At 36.4% G+C, this 17,414-nt stretch overlaps 1 protein-coding gene and 1 pseudogene across 10 annotated transcripts in view; one reads left to right on the top strand and one right to left on the bottom strand.

Annotated features, from left to right (window-relative positions):
• Positions 1-17,414, top strand: part of EPS15 (epidermal growth factor receptor pathway substrate 15) — a 140,222-nt gene that overhangs the window by 102,809 nt on the left and 19,999 nt on the right. For all 10 annotated transcript variants that reach the window (XM_059884735.1, XM_059884733.1, XM_024989546.2 and 7 more), the window contains 3 exon segments: positions 2,445-2,480; positions 3,717-3,853; positions 8,259-8,328. In XM_059884735.1, coding sequence (XP_059740718.1) covers positions 2,445-2,480; positions 3,717-3,853; positions 8,259-8,328 — 243 coding nt within the window.
• Positions 13,191-15,229, bottom strand: LOC112446014 (large ribosomal subunit protein uL6-like; annotated as a pseudogene).

The following is a 17,414-nucleotide window of genomic DNA, read 5'->3' on the forward strand; positions in this document are numbered from 1 at the left end:
TGTGACTATCTATCCTTTTAATTATAGCCATCGTAGTGAGTGTGAGGTGGTATCTTATTTCAATTTGATTTGTATTTCCTTAATGACTAATATTGTTGAACATCTTTCTCCGTGGTTATTCAGTTCAGGTCAGTTGTTCAGTTGTGTCCAACTCTTTGCGACGCCATGAACTGCAGCACGCCAGGCCTCCTGTCCATCACCAATTCCTGGAGTCCACCCAAGCCCATGTCCATCGAGTCAATGATGCCATACAGCCATCTCACCCTCTGTTGTCCCCTTCTCCTCCTGCCCTCAATCTTTCCGAGCATCAGGGTCTTTTCCAGTGAGTCAGCTCTTCGCATCAGGTGGCCAAAGTATTGGAGTTTCAGCATCAACATCAGTCCTTCCAATGAACACCCAGGACTGATCTCCTTTAGGATGGACTGGTTGGATCTCCTTGCAGTCCAAGGGACTCTCAAGAGTCTTTTCCAACACCACAGTTCAAAGGCATCAATTCTTCGGCACTCAGCTTTCTTTATACTCCCGACTCTCATGTCCATACATGACCACTGGAAAAACCGTAGCCTTGACTAGACGGACCTTTGTTGGCAAAGTGATGTCTCTGCTTTTTAATATGCTGTCTAGGTTGGTCCTGACTTTTCCTTCCAAGGAGTAAGTGTCTTTTAATTTCGTTGCTGCAGTCACCATCTGCAGTGATTTTGGAGCCCAGAAAAATAAAGTCTGCCACTGTTGCCACTGTTTCCCCATCTATTTCCCATGAAGTGATGGGACTGGATGCCATGATCTTTGTTTTCTGAATGTTGAGCTTTAAGCCAACTTTTTCACTCTCCTCTTTCTCTTTCATCAAGAGGTTCTTTAGTTCTTCTTCACTTTCTGCCATAAGGGTGGTGTTATCTGCATATCTGAGGTTATTGATATTTCTCCTGGCAATCTTGATTCCAGCTTGTGCTTCTTCCAGCCCAGCGTTTCTCATGATGTACTCTGCATAGAAGTTAAATAAGCAGGGTGACAATATATAGCCTTGACGTGCTCCTTTTCCTATTTGGAACCAGTCTATTGTTCATGTCCAGTTCTAACTGTTGCTTCTTGACCTGCATATAGGTTTCTCAAGAGGCAGGTCAGGTGGTTTGGTATGCCCATCTCTTTCAGAATTTTCCACAGTTTATTGTGATCCACACAGTCAAAGGCTTTGGCATAGTTAATAAAGCAGAAATAGATGTTTTTCTAGAACTCTCTTGCTTTTTCCATGATCCAGCAGATGTTGGCAATTTGTTCTCTGGTTCCTCTGCCTTTTCTAAAACCAGCTTGAATATCTGGAAGTTCACGGTTCACGTATTGCTGAAGCCTGGCTTGGAGAATTTTGAGCATTACTTTACTAGCGTGTGAGATGAGTGCAATTGTGCGGTAGTTTGAGCATTTTTTGGCATTGCCTTTCTTTGGGATTGAAATAAAAACTGACCTTTTCCAGTCCTGTGGCCACTGCTGAGTTTTCCATATTTGCTGGCATATTGAGTGCAGTACTTTCACAGCGTCATCTTTCAGGATTTGAAATAGCTCAACCGGAATTCCATCACTCCCACTAGCTTTGTTCATAGTGATGCTTCCTAAGGCCCACTTGACTTCACATTCCAGGATCCTTATATCTTCTTTGGAGAATGTTTATTCTAATCATTTGCCCTGTTTAAAATCGGTTGTTTGTCTTTTAATTATTGATTTGTAGGCGTTCTTTACATATTCTGAATATAAGTCCCTTGTCAAACATATGATTTGCACCTATATTCTTGTGTTCAATGTTGTCTTAATTTTGATGCAGTCTTATTTATTTATTTATGTTTTCTCTTGTGCTTTTGATTTCATGGTGTGAGATAGGGGTCCAACTTTATTCTCTTGCAGGTGGATATCCAGTTGTCCCAGCATCATTTGTTGAAAAGACTATTCTTTCCCCCATTGAATTGTCTTAGCACTCTTGTCAAAAATCAAATGATGATAAATGTGTAAGGATTTATTTCTAGACCCTTCAATTCTTTAAGCACTTTTTTTTTTTTTAACTTCAGTGAAGCCTGGTATTTGTTTCTGAAGTGTTGATGGCAATACCCATCCAGTAATCCTGTGAAAAGTAGACATTTTGTTAGTAAAATTCTTGTCCTCAAGCCTGTGTTTTCCCCTCCATGTAATCTGACCTTGTGGTCAGCAGGTAAGTATAGTTGGCTCTGATTCAAATTTGCCTCTTTTATGAGGTGTATTAATGTTCTTCCCTTATTAAAATAGTGATACTTATTAGTATTCTAAATATTTCCTAAAGGTGGACAGCATTCGTTGTCTTACCTACTTTGAGGGAGAGTTAATGAAACAAACTTTGCTTTTGTTTTGAAGTTACTCTTTAAGTAATGTGCCACAGCAGTAAATACTGTGATTTTGATTTCTGCATATTTCTTTTATCACAGGTGATCCTTTCAAGGATGATCCTTTTGGGAAAATTGGTTAGTGTTTTATTGAAGTCCTTCTTAGCTTTAATTTAATTCTTAATTGTAAGCTTATGTTAATATTTATGAATGAGAGATCACAGTTAGGTAGTTTTAGGAATGCACTTCCTTTTTACTCAGTTTTAAAATTGACCTAAGGCCTCACTAAGATGTATGTACCTGGCATTTTCAGAGAAAAAGTGACAGATACTTATGAATTTGCTTAGTAAACTGTTAGCTATACTTTATAAAAAATAACATTAGTGCCTATACTTTGATGCTTTTAATACATCAGATGATTCTTTGATGCTTTTAATACACTTCTTATTAGCCAAGGATTAGATAAATAAAATGATCTACATTACTATAGGGTTTAGAACTTTTTTCCCCCCTACAATTACATCCTATTACAGATCTTAAATAATTACTATGTCAGACTTTTTAAGATTCTTTCTCTGGGATTTTCACAAATCTGGTGTGCCATTTAGTTATGGTTCCCAAACCTATTCCAAACAGTTGGCTGTTATCATTGAGCCCAGAGAGAGAAATGCATTTAGAAATTTTTGTTGTTTCTTTGCTTCCCTGGTGGCTCAGATGGTAAAGAATCTGCCTGCCATGTAGGAGACCCAGGTTCGATCCCTAGGTCAGGAAGCTTTGTGGAGAAGGGAATGGCAACCCACTCCAGTATTCTTGCCTGGAGAATCCCACGGACAGAGGAGCCTGGTGGGCAGAAGTCCATGGGGTCGCAGAAAGTCAGATATGACTGAACGACTAACACTTTCACTTACCATTCCTATGTGTTCTTTTTTCTTTCTTCTTAGTTATAATAGCATAGAATAAGGATCTTAAAAATGGGATCACTTGATATTATGTGCTAATTTAAAAAATCAATTTATTAGGTGAAAAACTCTTATCAAAACCACAAAGAAAACTGTGATCCTTTCCCCACCCCCAAAATTAGAATCACCAGGTTAGAGGAAATTATTTAAACCTAGCATATAGGCAACATTGTGTAATAAGTGTTGGAGTTATTGACTTGCTTTGGATGAATAATGAATAAGTAGGAAAGAATGTTAATTAAAACTGCTTAACTAGGTGTAACTGTCTATACAGTTTTATGACCTAGATAAGTAAAGTACCTGACTTAGACTCTACAGGAGTCAAAATGCCTTTTAATTAAGGCAGTTGTCATCGGTGACAGGAAATTTAGAGTAATAATTTTTTAATCTCTCATATTTGTGTTGTTTTTTTTAGATCCATTTGGTGGTGATCCTTTCAAAGGGTCAGATCCATTTGCATCTGACTGCTTCTTCAAGCAGTCTTCTACTGATCCTTTTGCCACTTCAAGTACTGATCCTTTCAGTGAAGCCAGCAATAGCAGTAACACATCGGTGAGTAGGAGGGTTAAAAAAATGTTAAATGGACCACAGATGTTCTAAGTGAGTTTCTTTTTTTCTTTTCTAAGAGCAGACAGTTTATTGTCTGGTGAAATAACAAAATCATTACTCATTGCTAGATAGTAAATTTTTTGAGGGTAGGAACTATATCTTACAAAAAATTTAGTACACATGCCCTGCCTGTACTTTGGTTCAGTGATCAGTAAATATATGTTAACTTCTGTTTAATGGTCAGAGAAGAGGTAGGGAAAGAGACAAATGTGGAAAAAAAAGCAATTTACCAATAGTAAAATCATATACTATTTGAGTCATCTTTCAAAACCGAAAGATAGAAATAATTCAGTAAGTACTCACTCTAGACAAGAAAGTTGTTTGCCAAACTGCCACTAACTCCTGGGAATGAGACTCATACCTTTACCTTTCTTGTAAATCCTGTCCTTCCACATGGCAATATAAGGCATTTAGATAACAAGCAAAGGACTTACTGGCCTACTACATTTTATCTTTAAGAAAATGAGTATACAGTGGATCTTTTGTATTCTGTCTACAAATAGATGAGTTAAGTGAGTTTCTTGAAATACACAATGATGAAAGAATTCTCTTGCAGATTACTTCTGATGGGCGATATAAAAATTTCAATCTTATCGAACCTATCTAGTTTTTGGTTCAAACTGGCATTTCACACTGTGAGCACCCACTGAAATTGACAGAATACTCATGTCATCCGAATACTCATGTCATCCAAATACTAAGTCTGCCCTTCAAAGGACAAAATATTATCCCATTGGGGATTTAAAAAATAAATGATTAAAAATCCGTAAGCCAGTAAAGCATTTTGAAAATATTTGGTATACATTATTGAAATAATGAAATCAATTTAAAGAGAATAGCATTGATTTAAAAAAAAAATCATTTCTGTTATTTTGTGGACACATCTAGAGTGTTATTCTTATAAAGATGTATTAATTCCCACTAAATGTCAGACTCTCCTGATAATATACATAGTACAACAATTACTATTTAATAACCACTCACTATGATCCAAGTACTGTTGTGGGCTTTATATTCATAGTTTCTAATCTTCACGTCAGTCTTACAAAGTAGGTGTTGGTGTCCCTATTTTAACAATAAGAACACTGGAACTCAGAAAAATTAACTAAGGTCAGACAACCAAGTCTGGAGGCTTTGAAAACAAAATCTTTATATTAGGATATTTAAACACATGCAAAATAGAGTAACATAATGAAGTATTTTAACCTCTGTGTATCTATAGCCCAATTTCAATAATTATCAATGGTTTTGGAGAGGTTTTTAATTTTTTTTCCTTGTTCGTTTGGTTTTTTTAAGTTTTTATTTGAAAGCTTATTTTTTGAGACAGGGTATTTCACACCTGTAAGTAAACCAGATCTATAAAGGAGCAGTTGTTGACAGACATGTGAAGCAGAAATTTTGTCTTTTAATACTCTTAGATTAAGAGAACTTCCTTAAAAGCGTAATTGATTATTTTAAAGGTAATAAACTTTGGTATTCCTGAATTGCTTCCTTACTGTATTCAGTAAAGAACTACTTGGCCAGCAACTGATTTTTTCCACTGTTGTAAAACTAAGCAAATGCCTCTGTAACTGAATATTTGTGGTTTCCACAGGCTACTGGATACTCTGTATTCCTACAACACTCAGTTTGTAGCGTGGACCCATTTGCCAAATTCTTCTCGAATTGCCTGCAACCTGAGTTCTTTCCCTCTCACCTTATTGTAGCCTCTTGTTATCTACTCTTATTGTTTAAAAAGCAAGAGGCCAAAGCAACTCTTCCTAATTTAAAAATAAGCATGTTTCTTTTCCTCTCCCCTGGTGAAATTTTTCTACCATTCATTCTACTAATTTGTCCCCTTTCGGTTTTTGAAAGCAGCAGTGCCCTAGCTGACAGCTCTTAATTTCTCCATTCAAAACTGTAAACTAAACACCAAATTGGCAATATAATAATAGTTAAACATTTATCTAATCTCTTCTATGTGCCAGGTATGGTGCTAAGTTTTTTTCATGTATTACCTCATTTAAGCATCACAATAATCCTATGAGGCTCATGTATCATCCTCATTTTAAAGATAAAGTAAATGAGAGCTTATTATGTGTAAGTAAGTTAGTAAGTGACAGAACTAAATTCAGACTCTATCTGACCAAAATCTAAGGTCCTCACTACTGTAGTCTAAGATTCAGACTCATTTTTTCCTAACTACAAACCCCTGCTTTTGGTCATCTTTCTTCTTTTCAAATAGGCCTCTGTTAATGCCATAAGATATGAATCTCTCCCCACAAGTCTTTTTTTGTTCCTTCAAAGATGGTCTCTGTTCTCAGAGGGACATAATTTTAAAAAAACAAACCAAAACAAGTGCCATTTTCTGCTGTCCTAGCTAGCATATGGTAGCTACATGCTAAGTCATACTGTGAAAGGAGGGAATGGATGGCTGATGTAGAGAAGAGAGAATTTCAGTGATAGATTAGGTTAGGCGACCTTATAGGAGGATTTGGAACATTAATTATAAAATCACACCATCTGAATTTTAGTCATGAAAATTACTTTCGTATATTAAATTGCCTAATTACTAAACTGAACATAATATAGAGTTTTGTGGGTGCTTGCTCCTTCGTAGGCTGCACAGTCCATCCTGTTCCTCTTGCTGTCTCAGTGCCCTTTTAGGGTAAGTGCACAGTCACTAGTGGTAAAGAACCTGCCTGCCAATGCAGGAGACATAAGAGACCCAGGTTTGATCCCTTGGTCAGGAAGATCCCCTGGAGGAGGGCGTGGCAACCCACTCCAGTATCTCCAGTTCTCTGTCTGGAGAATCCCATAGACAGAGGAGCCTGGCAGGTTACAGTCCATGGGGTCACGAAGAGTCAGACACGACTGAAGCTACTTAGCACTCATGCACAGTGTATGATAAAGGAATAGAATTAAACCTGACACACATATAGGCCTACTTTTTCTCTCTCTCTCTCTCTGAGATGGTAAATAAAACTACAAGCTGTTTAAAACCAGGTCTGTTAGTTTTTCCTTCTCTCACAGTTGGGGGAGAAGCATTAATAGTTGGTGACTTGTGTTATCATGTCAGTGACTGTCTCACATTGGTATTTTAATTATCGTATTAGGAACCATGGAGAGTTACTTTGCTATACAGACCAGCTTGATTTTTTTTTCCCCCTTGATTGCTGTTTATTCATTTAGCAGATAATCAGAGTATAAGCTAATGTGTTCATTTTATAAAAATGTAAGTTAACCATCAGTTAAAATTTTCCGTTCTAAAAGCATCACTAGTTATTCTTTCTGCAAGTAATTTTTTTTAACGGATCCTGTTTTACAAAAAGAGAATATACTGTAAGTCTCAATGAGCATTGTTTCTCTCTTATCCATTACATCTGTATTACTTGAGTTCTGTAATATCCTTTGAAGTTCAGTTGTAATACCTAAGTTCTTGATGATTAGAAGTAGATTGTGTAATACAGATGACATTGATACTCATGAGTCAGAGTAGGAGATAAATATTCCAAAACTGTTTTTGTCCCCCTGTTATCTAATTGTATGCCAAGACTTTTAGCTGGCCTCTTAAAAAGAACCTGATGCCAGAAAGTTCAGTTATCTTCCTAGATATACATTTTGTTTGACTGTGATTTAAAACCAAGCTGAAGTAGGAAGATAGTTCAGTAGTCAGAATCTCTGGCTTCTATAAAACATTACAAAGTCCTCACTCTTTGTAGCCATTCACACTTAACATTTGCTCCAGATTTTTTACGTGGCTTATTATTTAAAGTGGCTGAATTTTTTTTTTAGAAAGCATTCTCTCTCTCTCTCTCTCTCTCTCTCACACACACACACACACACACACACACACATTAACATTAGAGGAAGTTGGGTGAAGGGGATATAAGGTCTTGTGTTATCTTTATAGCTCTTCTAGAAATCTACATTTATTTCAAAATGAAAGTTAAAGAATAGTGTGCATCTAAACAAGTAGCAAAATTATGAAGGAAAGAAATGGATATCAATGCCAGGGTAATAATAATCTTTACAGAGGGGAGGGATGGGATTGTGATTAGAGCAGGCACATGAAGACTTTTGAGATGTTGGCAGTTTCATAGATGTTCACTTGATACCTTTTATTAAGTGGTTCATAATGTTCCATACATTTTTCTGAATGTATGTTATGTTTTACAGTAAAAGATTAGAAAATGATATGAATCATTTCAATAAGATTGCAAATCAGTAGGGGTAGACATTTGTTCCTAATGCCTTGTGTTTCTTAATTAGTTTAGAGTTTGTGAAGAATATTTTCTTTGGTGCGGCAATAAAGTTTCAGCTATGAAAAGTTTCCTCTCTCAATCATGACTGTGTGTGATTTGTTTAGGTAGAAATGTTAAAGCACAATGATCCTTTTGCTCCTGGTGGAACAGTTGTTGTTGCAGCAAGCGATTCAGGTAAGGAGATAATTTTCTTTGAACAGTAAACATCACCCTTTCTTTCAATTTCTTTTTTTTTTTGGTCTTTATCAAATATATTCTCCTATTTACTTGCTTATGGTTTTAAGATTATTGCATAGTTATTAGATTGGTACAAAAGTAATTGTGCTTTCAGACCCTGAATTTTAAATCATTTTAACTAGGGTCAAAGCTATGGTTTTTCCAGGAGTCATGTTTGGATGTGAGAGTTGGACCTTAAAGAAGGCTGAGTGCTGAAGAATTAATGCTTTTGAACTGTGGTGTTGGAGAAGACTCTTGCGAGTCCTTTGGAATACAAGGAGATCAAAACAGTCCATCCTAAAGGAAATCACCCTGAATATTCATTGGAAGGACTGAAGCTGAAGCTGAAGCTCCAGTACTTTGGCCACCTGATGCGAAGAGCTGACTCACTGGAAAAGACCCTGATGCTGGGAAAGATTGAAGGCAGGAAGAGAAGGGGCAACAGAGGACAAGATGGTTGGATGGCATCACTGACTCAATGGACATGAGTTTGAGCAAGCCCTGGGAGATGGTGAAGGACAGGGAAGCCTGGTGTGCTGCAGTCCATGAGGTCTCAAAGAGTCAGACACAAATGAACGACTGAACAACAGTAATGGGATCAAACACATCTGTATTAATCAAAATAGAAGCTATTAAAATCAACACATTTTTGCCAATGAGAAATAAATTTTATTCCTGAAGCATAAAAATCCGTGCTTCAGGATTTGACAGACTTTTGGAAAACATTTTCTGCATCTTGCTGGTTGTGGAAGCATTTTCCCTGTAAAAAGTTGTTGAGATACTTGAAGAAGTATTAGTTGGTGAGAGGTCAGGTGAATACGGCAGATAAGCCAAGACTTCATTGCCCAATTTGTTCAATTTTTGAAGTGTTGGTTGTGTGACGTGTGGTTGGGTGTTGTCTCAGAAGAAATTGGGTCCTTTTATTGACCAATGCCAGCTGTAAGTGTTGCAGTTTCCCATTCATCTCATCGATTTACTGGGCATACTTCTCAGATGTAATGGTTCCGCTGTGATTCAGAAAGCTGTAGTGGATCAGACCACCAGCAGACCACCAAACAGTGACCATGACCCTTTTTTTGGTGCAAGTTTGGCTTTGGGAAGTGCTTTGGAGCTGCTTTGTCTAACCACTGACCTATTTGTTGCTGGTTGTTGTATAAAAATCCGCTTTTCATCACACCTCACAATCAGGTTGAGAAATGATTCATTATTGCATAGAATAAGAGAAGACAACACTTAAAGGTGATGATATTTTTGATTTGTGGTCAGTTCTTGAGGCACTCGCTTCTTGAGCTTTTTCACCTTTCCAGTTTGCTTCAAATCCCAAATGACTGTAGAATGGTCAACGTTGAATTCTGGGGCAGCGTCTTGTGTAGTTGTAAAATGATCAGCTTCAATAATTGCTCTCAGTTGGTTGTTGTCAACTTCTCATGGCTGGCCACTTTTCTTGTCACCTTCAGGGCTCTTGTCTCCTTTGTAAAACTTCTTGAACTACCAGTGTACTGTATGTTCATTAGCAGTTTCTGGGCCAAATGCATTGATTTTGTGAGTCGTTTCTGCTGCTTTGACCCATTTTTGAACTTAAATATGAAGATCGCTCTTATTTGCTTTTTGTCTGACATCATTTTCATAGTCTGCAATGCATCTAAAATAAACAGCAAGTAAAATTTATTAGCAAAAAGCATAAAACAGGAAATATACATCAAAATGATATATAGCATAATCACATTTATTTAAGAATGTATTCCAATATCAAATGGCAAATTTCAACAGTATTAAATCCCAATTACTTTTGCACCAACCTAAATATATCCTATGTTCTACCAATAAAAACAATGGTGTTTGTATATTACTTTCCACTTTCCTTTTTTTAATATATATTTTAAAGTATTTTATTTATTTATTTTTTAATTTATTTATTTTAATTGGAGGCTAATTACTTTACAATATTGTATTGGTTTTGCCATACATCAACATGAATCCTCCATGGGTGTACACGTATTCCACTTTTCTTATCATTTATTATCTCATTTACTGTTCGTGTTAAAGAGCTTAATATGTACTCTAGCAAATGTCAGTAAAACCAATAAAAATGTTTTTTTGCTTTATAAAAGACAGTGTTCCTTGGCAGTTTCAAAGTCAGTATTGATTCTTATGGATCGTGACCTAAATTTAAAAATTAGTGGCTTCTCATATTAGCAAAACTCCCTTGGGATTTCCCATGTTTTTCCAACAAAAATATTATAGGAAAAAAAAAAGGGAACTTTCCAGAACGCTCGGTGAAAGGCGGAGGAGCGGCGGCTGCCCGAGCTGCGCACAGCAACGCGCTCCTTCCCAAGAAAAAAAAAAAGAGAAGGGGGAAGGAACTTAAAAGTAAAAACAAATTTAAGGAGCCTATCACATAAATAATATGTGTAGATCTTGCTTGTACTTGATTTGAATAAATCAACTAAAAAAAGATTTATGAGATGAAAGAAATTTGACAGATTGACATTAAGAAATTTTTTTGTTTTTTAAGATGATATGAAAATGGCTATTTTAGTTTTGTCTTTTAAAAAACAGTCTTCAGAGTTCCCTGTCAGTGCAGTGGTTAAGACTGCATTTCCACTACAAGGAGCACAGGTTCAGTCCCTGGTCAGGGAACTAAGATCTCACATGCTGCATAGCATGGCCAAAACCAGAGAAACTAAACAAGTCTTTATGTTAGAGATACATTATGTCAGATTTAGAGATTAAGTGATTAAATTGAGGTTTGTGTCAAAATAATCTTGTGGAGTGAATAAACAAATGTGTTTAGGAAATAAAGTTGCTAAGTACTAAAGCTAGGCAATAAATACATGAGGGTTCATTATACTAGCTTTTTATTTTTATCTGTTTTGAATTTTTCATAATGAAAGAGTCTTGGCCTTTTAACACACCCCAAGTATGTCATACTTTTATTTATTTATTTAGGCTGCACCTTGTGGCATGTGGAACTTCCCAGATCAAAGATTGCACTCGTACCCCCTGTAGTGGAAGTGCAGAGTCTTAACCACTGAACCACCAAATAAATCCCATATTCCCATTTTAAAGGTCAGGAAAGTGAAGATAGGAACATTAAGTAACTTGGTCAAGATTTACAGTTTTATTAGATTTGAACTATAAAGCCAAGATTCAAACCTATGTCTGGTAGAGTCTAAAAGCTTTTTCAACTACGTAACTGTTTTTTTCTCTCTATTCAATAGTTATTGTCTAGAAGAGCAGGGAATTAGAAGTAGACTCAAACATGTAAATACTTCAGTATCATGCTAAAAATAGGATGCCTTATTTTTCCAGATGAAAATACAGTGAGTTATTCAGTGTAGAAATTTGCTGATTGTGACAAATTGAGGATTATGAGTGTAGAGAAAGATTAGTATAGAAATGCCTTCACAATTTGAATTTCTTGTGCAAATATCAAGATGAGATTTAACAGTGTGCATTTTTTGTTTTCAGCTTGAAGATTAACATCCAACATAAGTAATAAAGAATGTAAAAAAGCAGATATGTAGAAAAAAAGATCTAATGTAGTGCTGGGTTTGGATTTAACCCAAAATTTAGAACTACAGCAAATAAGATTTCTGAAAGGCTTATTGTAACAAAAGTGGTCAAATTGTATCTTTTTAAAATACATGTGCTCTTTTAGAGTCTCAATTTTGAACTGATGAATTAATGTATTGATAGGGATATTATATGATAAAGGATAACCTAAGAGAATAAAATGAAAGGTTAATACATTTTAATTAACTCTTGATTGCCCACACTGAGGAATGGTAAGTGCCATGAGAATTCATTAACGCTGCAAGCATTTAAAGAAAAGGGAGATGGCCTCCCTTTAGAGCAACTCATGAATGATTTCAGAGCAGAAGATGGCCTTTGTGGTATGCCTTGAAAGAATGGCCTACATAAGTAGATATGGGAAGAGTAGTTAAAGCATAGAGAGTAACATGAGTGAGGAATGGATGAAGGACATATGGTGCATGTTCAAAGAAAAACCGACATTTTGATAAAGCTTACTTACAGATAGAGGAATAATCAGGTTAAATAAGGCTAAGGTGGTAGATTGATCTCACTGTAGGTTTCTGTTGCCTCTGTTGGTCTTCTCTTTGATTTCCAGTTCCTGGCTCATTTCCTGTAAAGTGGTAGAGTAAATGACTATAGTAGACTGGAAGTGGGCTAAGGTTTGTTGTTATCATCATCATGGTAATAGATACCATTTACTGAGCACTTGGTTAGTTCCAGCACTACATGTGCTATTTTCTCATATTTGATCTTGTTTAATTCTCAGAGCAACTACCTGAGGAAATTGCTGTTATGTTTATTGTACAGACAAGGAAAACCAAGAAACGGAGAGATGAAGCCATTTCACAAGGTTAAGGAAGTAGTAATAGATGGACTCACATTCAGATGATGTCTCTAGTTTTCCACCAACCTCTTTGGTCCTTCCTTCTCTGTCTCTTTTCTAATTCTTTCTCTTCTCCCCAACTTCTTTATGTTGCTCTAGGTCTTAGACTCTAAACTTATCTTCTCTGTCTGTATTCCTTGGGGTTCTCATCTGGTTTTATGGTTTTACATACTCTCTCCATGTTGATTTCTAACTCTAGCCACACTTTTTCCCATGAACTCCAGAAACCTGTATCCAATTATCTATTGACATCTCCACTCAAACATCTCATAGATACGTCTAACACAACATGTCTAACACCAAACACCTAATCTTCCTCCCCAAACCTGCTTCTCTTGAATCTTTCCCCATCTTTTTTTCCCCCTCAAATCAAAAGACTTTTTATTGCCTCTTAAAAACATTACAGTTGAGTCCATAGAACCATCTGGCATCTTGCTGTTTCTGCAGCCAGACCACTCAGATCTTATTCATCAGCCTGCTGAACTGTTCCTTTTTCAGAAACATAGATACCATCCAAAATTTTTCTGATATCCTTGTCTTCAACTGTGGAGGCTTGCTGAATCAAAGCAGACAAATTTGACACAAGTTCATTATCGTTTGCTTCAAGAATCATCTCATCTTTCTGGGTTTGACATACTGAACAAGCAGCCCCTGGCCTCTTCCGAACCCTTTGGATATAGTTTTCACCCAGAAAAGTTCAGATTTCAGCAAGAGAACCAGTCTCCTCAGTAACAACGCTGATGGGGAAGTGGACATACACAGACCTCATCTTGTAACAGAAGCCCAATATAACACCCTTGATCATGCTCTGACTACAGATCCTGTGAACAGTTGCCAGTTCCTTTCTGTTTCCCCACCATATGTCAGCCCAGAGCCTCTTCCTTTTCTTTCCAAGGAGACTGAGTTCTACATTGATGTGATTGAAGGGTACCTCTTGGGCCCTTCACAATAACTGTCTGTCCTTTCAGAGTAATGTCAAAATTTTTTCTGGAATGTTGACAGTCTGCTGAGAATGGTCTTCATTTTCACAGTAAATGCAGCAAAAAGCTTTCCCCATCCTCAGTTCAGTTCAGTTCAGTCACTCAGTTGTGTCCGACTCTTTGCAACCCCATGAATCACAGCACGCCAGGCCTCCCTGTCCATCACCAACTCCCGGAGTTCACTCAGACTCATGTCCATCGAGTCAGTGATGCCATCCAGCCATCTCATCTTCTGTCGTCCCCTTCTCCTCCTGCCCCCAATCCCTCCCAGCATCAGAGTCTTTTCCAATGAGTCGACTCTTCGCATGAGGTGGCCAAAGTACTGGAGTTTCAACTTTAGCCTCATTCCTTCCAAAGAAATCCCAGGGCTGATTTCCTTCAGAATGGACTGGTTGGATCTCCTTGCAGTCCAAGGGACTCTCAAGAGTCTTCTCCAACACCACAGTTCAAAAGCATCAATTCTTCAGCACTCAGCTTTCTTCACAGTCCAACTCTCACATCCATACACGACCACAGGAAAAACCATAGCCTTGACTAGCCGGACCTTTGTTGGCAAAGTAATGTCTCTGATTTTCAATATGCTATCTAGGTTGGTCATAACTTTTCTTCCAAGGACATCTTTAACATTGTTAAGACCTAAAATCTTAGAATCATCCTTGGTTCTTTTTTTTTCTCTTACTCTGTCTCTAATATATCAAGAAATGTTACTGATTCTACCTTCAAATTATATACAGTAAAAGTCTTACAATGGCCTAAAGCTTTCTCATAATGTCTCATTGTTATTACCTTTACTCACTCTGCTCCAATCACACTGACCTTACTTTTGCTCAAGAAACAGGCTCATGTTCCTTGGGCCCTTTACTCTTAGCTGTCCCCCATTCCTAGGATGATTTTTCTCCATATATCCACAGGATGATCTCTGTTACCTCTAACAAATCTTGGCCAAAATGTCACCTGATCATCTAGCCCAGCACTCCCACCATAATGTTCTCTACTCCTTCTTACTGTATTTTGGCTTATTACCTTCTAGTGTACTAAGTAAATTTCTGTGTTTTTCTCTTATTTATCTCCTCTTCCTTCCTAAATTTTGGCGTCCACAGGAACTTGAATCTTTTTATTCACTGATCTCTCCCAAGAACCTTAAACCATACCTGGGGACTTAATATTACTGAATGAGTGGGTGAATCAATTACTGTTCTCACAGAGCATATGAAAGGAGCCCAGTGGATGAGAATTTTTATTTGGGGAGAGGGGCATATTGTTCACTTTTTTTCTGATAAGTGGGTATTTTAACATTGTGGTGAAAAATACATGATATAAAATTTACCATTTTAGCCATTTTTAAGTATACAATTAGTGATATTAAATACCTTCACATTATTGTGCAACCATCACATCCATCTATCTAAAGAATTTTTTTCATCTCCTAAAACTGAAACTATACCAGTTAAACAAGAACTCCCCATTTCCCCTTCTTACCAGGTCCTGGCAAACACCATTTACTTACTGTGTTTATGAATTTGACAACTCTAGGTCCCTTATAAAAGTGGAATCATATCGTATTTGTCGTTTTGTGTATTGGGCTTATTTCATTTGTCATAATTTCCTCAAGGTTCATCCATGTTGTAGCATGTATCAGCATGTATCCTTCCTTTTTAAGACTGAATGATATTCTGTTGTATGAATATGCCACTTTTTGTTTATATATTCCTCCATCAATAGACACTTGGTTTGCATCCACATTTTGACTATTGTGAATGATGCTGCTGTTCATATAAGTTTGCAAATACCTAATCAAGTCCTTGGTTTCAGTTCTTTTTAAGTATTTACTAAGAATTTCTCAATCATATAGTAACTCTATTTTTAATTTTTTGAGAAGCCATCATACTGTTTTCCATGTTTTACATTCCCATCAGTAGTGCACAAGGATTCCAGTTTCTCTACATCCTTGCCAACACATACTACTGTTTAAAATAATAACCATATTAATGGTGTGAAGTGGCAGCTCATTGATTTGATTTGCATTTCTCTAGTGAATAATGATGCATATTGGCCATTTGTATATCTTTGTAGCATCTATTCAGGTGCTTTGCCCATTTTAAAAAATCAGTTGTTTGCTTTTTTGTTGTTGCAGTGTAGGAGTTCCTTATATTTTGTGGATATTAACCCCTTATGAGATATATGATTTGCAGATATTTTCTCCTGTATCATAGGTTGCCTTTTCATTCTGTTGATACTGTCTCTTGGTGCACAGAACTTTTTAATTTTGACGTTGTCCAGTTTATGTACTTTTTCTTTTGTTGCCTATGTTTTTAGTGTCCTATCCAAGAAAATATTGCTAAATGCAATGTTGTGAGGTTTTTCACTTATGTTCTCTTCTAAGAGTTTTTAGTTGTAGGTCTTACATTTAGGTCTTTCATCCATTTTGAGTTAATTTTACTTCATTCTTTTTCATATGGCTATCCCATTTTCCCAAAACTACTTTTCCTTTCCCATTGAATGGTTTTAACGTCCTTGTAGAAAATAATTTGACTCCATGTGTAAGGGTTTATTTCTGGGCTCTCTATTCTGTTCCATTTATCTAAGTGTCTTAAGACCAGAACTGTTTTGATTACGATAGCTTTGTAATAAGTTTTGAAATCAAGAAATTTGAGGCCTGTAACTTTGTCATTTTTCAGGATTGTTTTCGCTATTCAGGGTCCCTTGAGATTCCATTTGAATTTTAGGTTAAATTTTCTGTTTCTGCAAAAGAGTGTCATTGGGATTTTGACAGTGATTACATTGAATCTGTAGAGTGCTTTGGATGATATTAACATCATAACAATACTGAGTCTTGCAGTTCATGAATGTTGTCTGTTTTTCTCTTGATCTGTATCTACTTTCTTTCAGAATGTTTTATACTTGTCAGTATACAAGTCTTCCTTGGCTAAATTAATTCCTAAGTATTTTATTCTTTTTGATGCTATTGTAAATGTCATTGTTTCATTAATTTCCTTTGCAGATTGTCCAGATTATCAATATATGGAAATGCTATTGATTTCTGTGCATTGATTTTGTATCCTGCTACTTTGCTGAATTCATTTATTCTAAAGTTTTTTTTTTTTAGGGTTTTTTGCATGTAAGATAGTGTCATCTGAAAACAGATAATTTTACCTCTTCCTTTTCAGTTTGGATGCCTTTTTTGTTCCTCCTTGCCTAATTGCTCTGGCTAGGATTTCTGTGTTGAATAGAAGTGGTGAAGGTGAGCATCCTTGTCTTGTTACAGATTTTAGAGAAACAGCTTTCAGTCTCTCACCATTGGTATGATGTTCACTGTTGGCTTTTCATATGTGGTCTTTATTATGTTGAAGTCGTTTCCTTCTTTTCCTAGTTTGTTCAGTGTGTTATCATGAAAGGATTTTGAATTTTGTCAAATATATGCTTTTTCTGCATCAATTGAAATGATCATCTGGGTTTTTTTTCTTTATTCTGTTAATGTAGTGTATCACATTAATTGATTTTCCTGTGTTGAACCATCTTTACATATAAATTGAGAGTCTGTATCTTCGTCATCTGCAGTCTAGCTGACATCTTGATTTGAATGAGAATCTTAGAATTAAAACTGTTTAGAGTTGAGTGGGCAATATGTTCCTTGTGTATGGGGC

Source organism: Bos taurus, chromosome 3, assembly GCF_002263795.3.
Source record: "Bos taurus isolate L1 Dominette 01449 registration number 42190680 breed Hereford chromosome 3, ARS-UCD2.0, whole genome shotgun sequence".
Classification (NCBI taxonomy): domain Eukaryota; kingdom Metazoa; phylum Chordata; class Mammalia; order Artiodactyla; family Bovidae; genus Bos; species Bos taurus.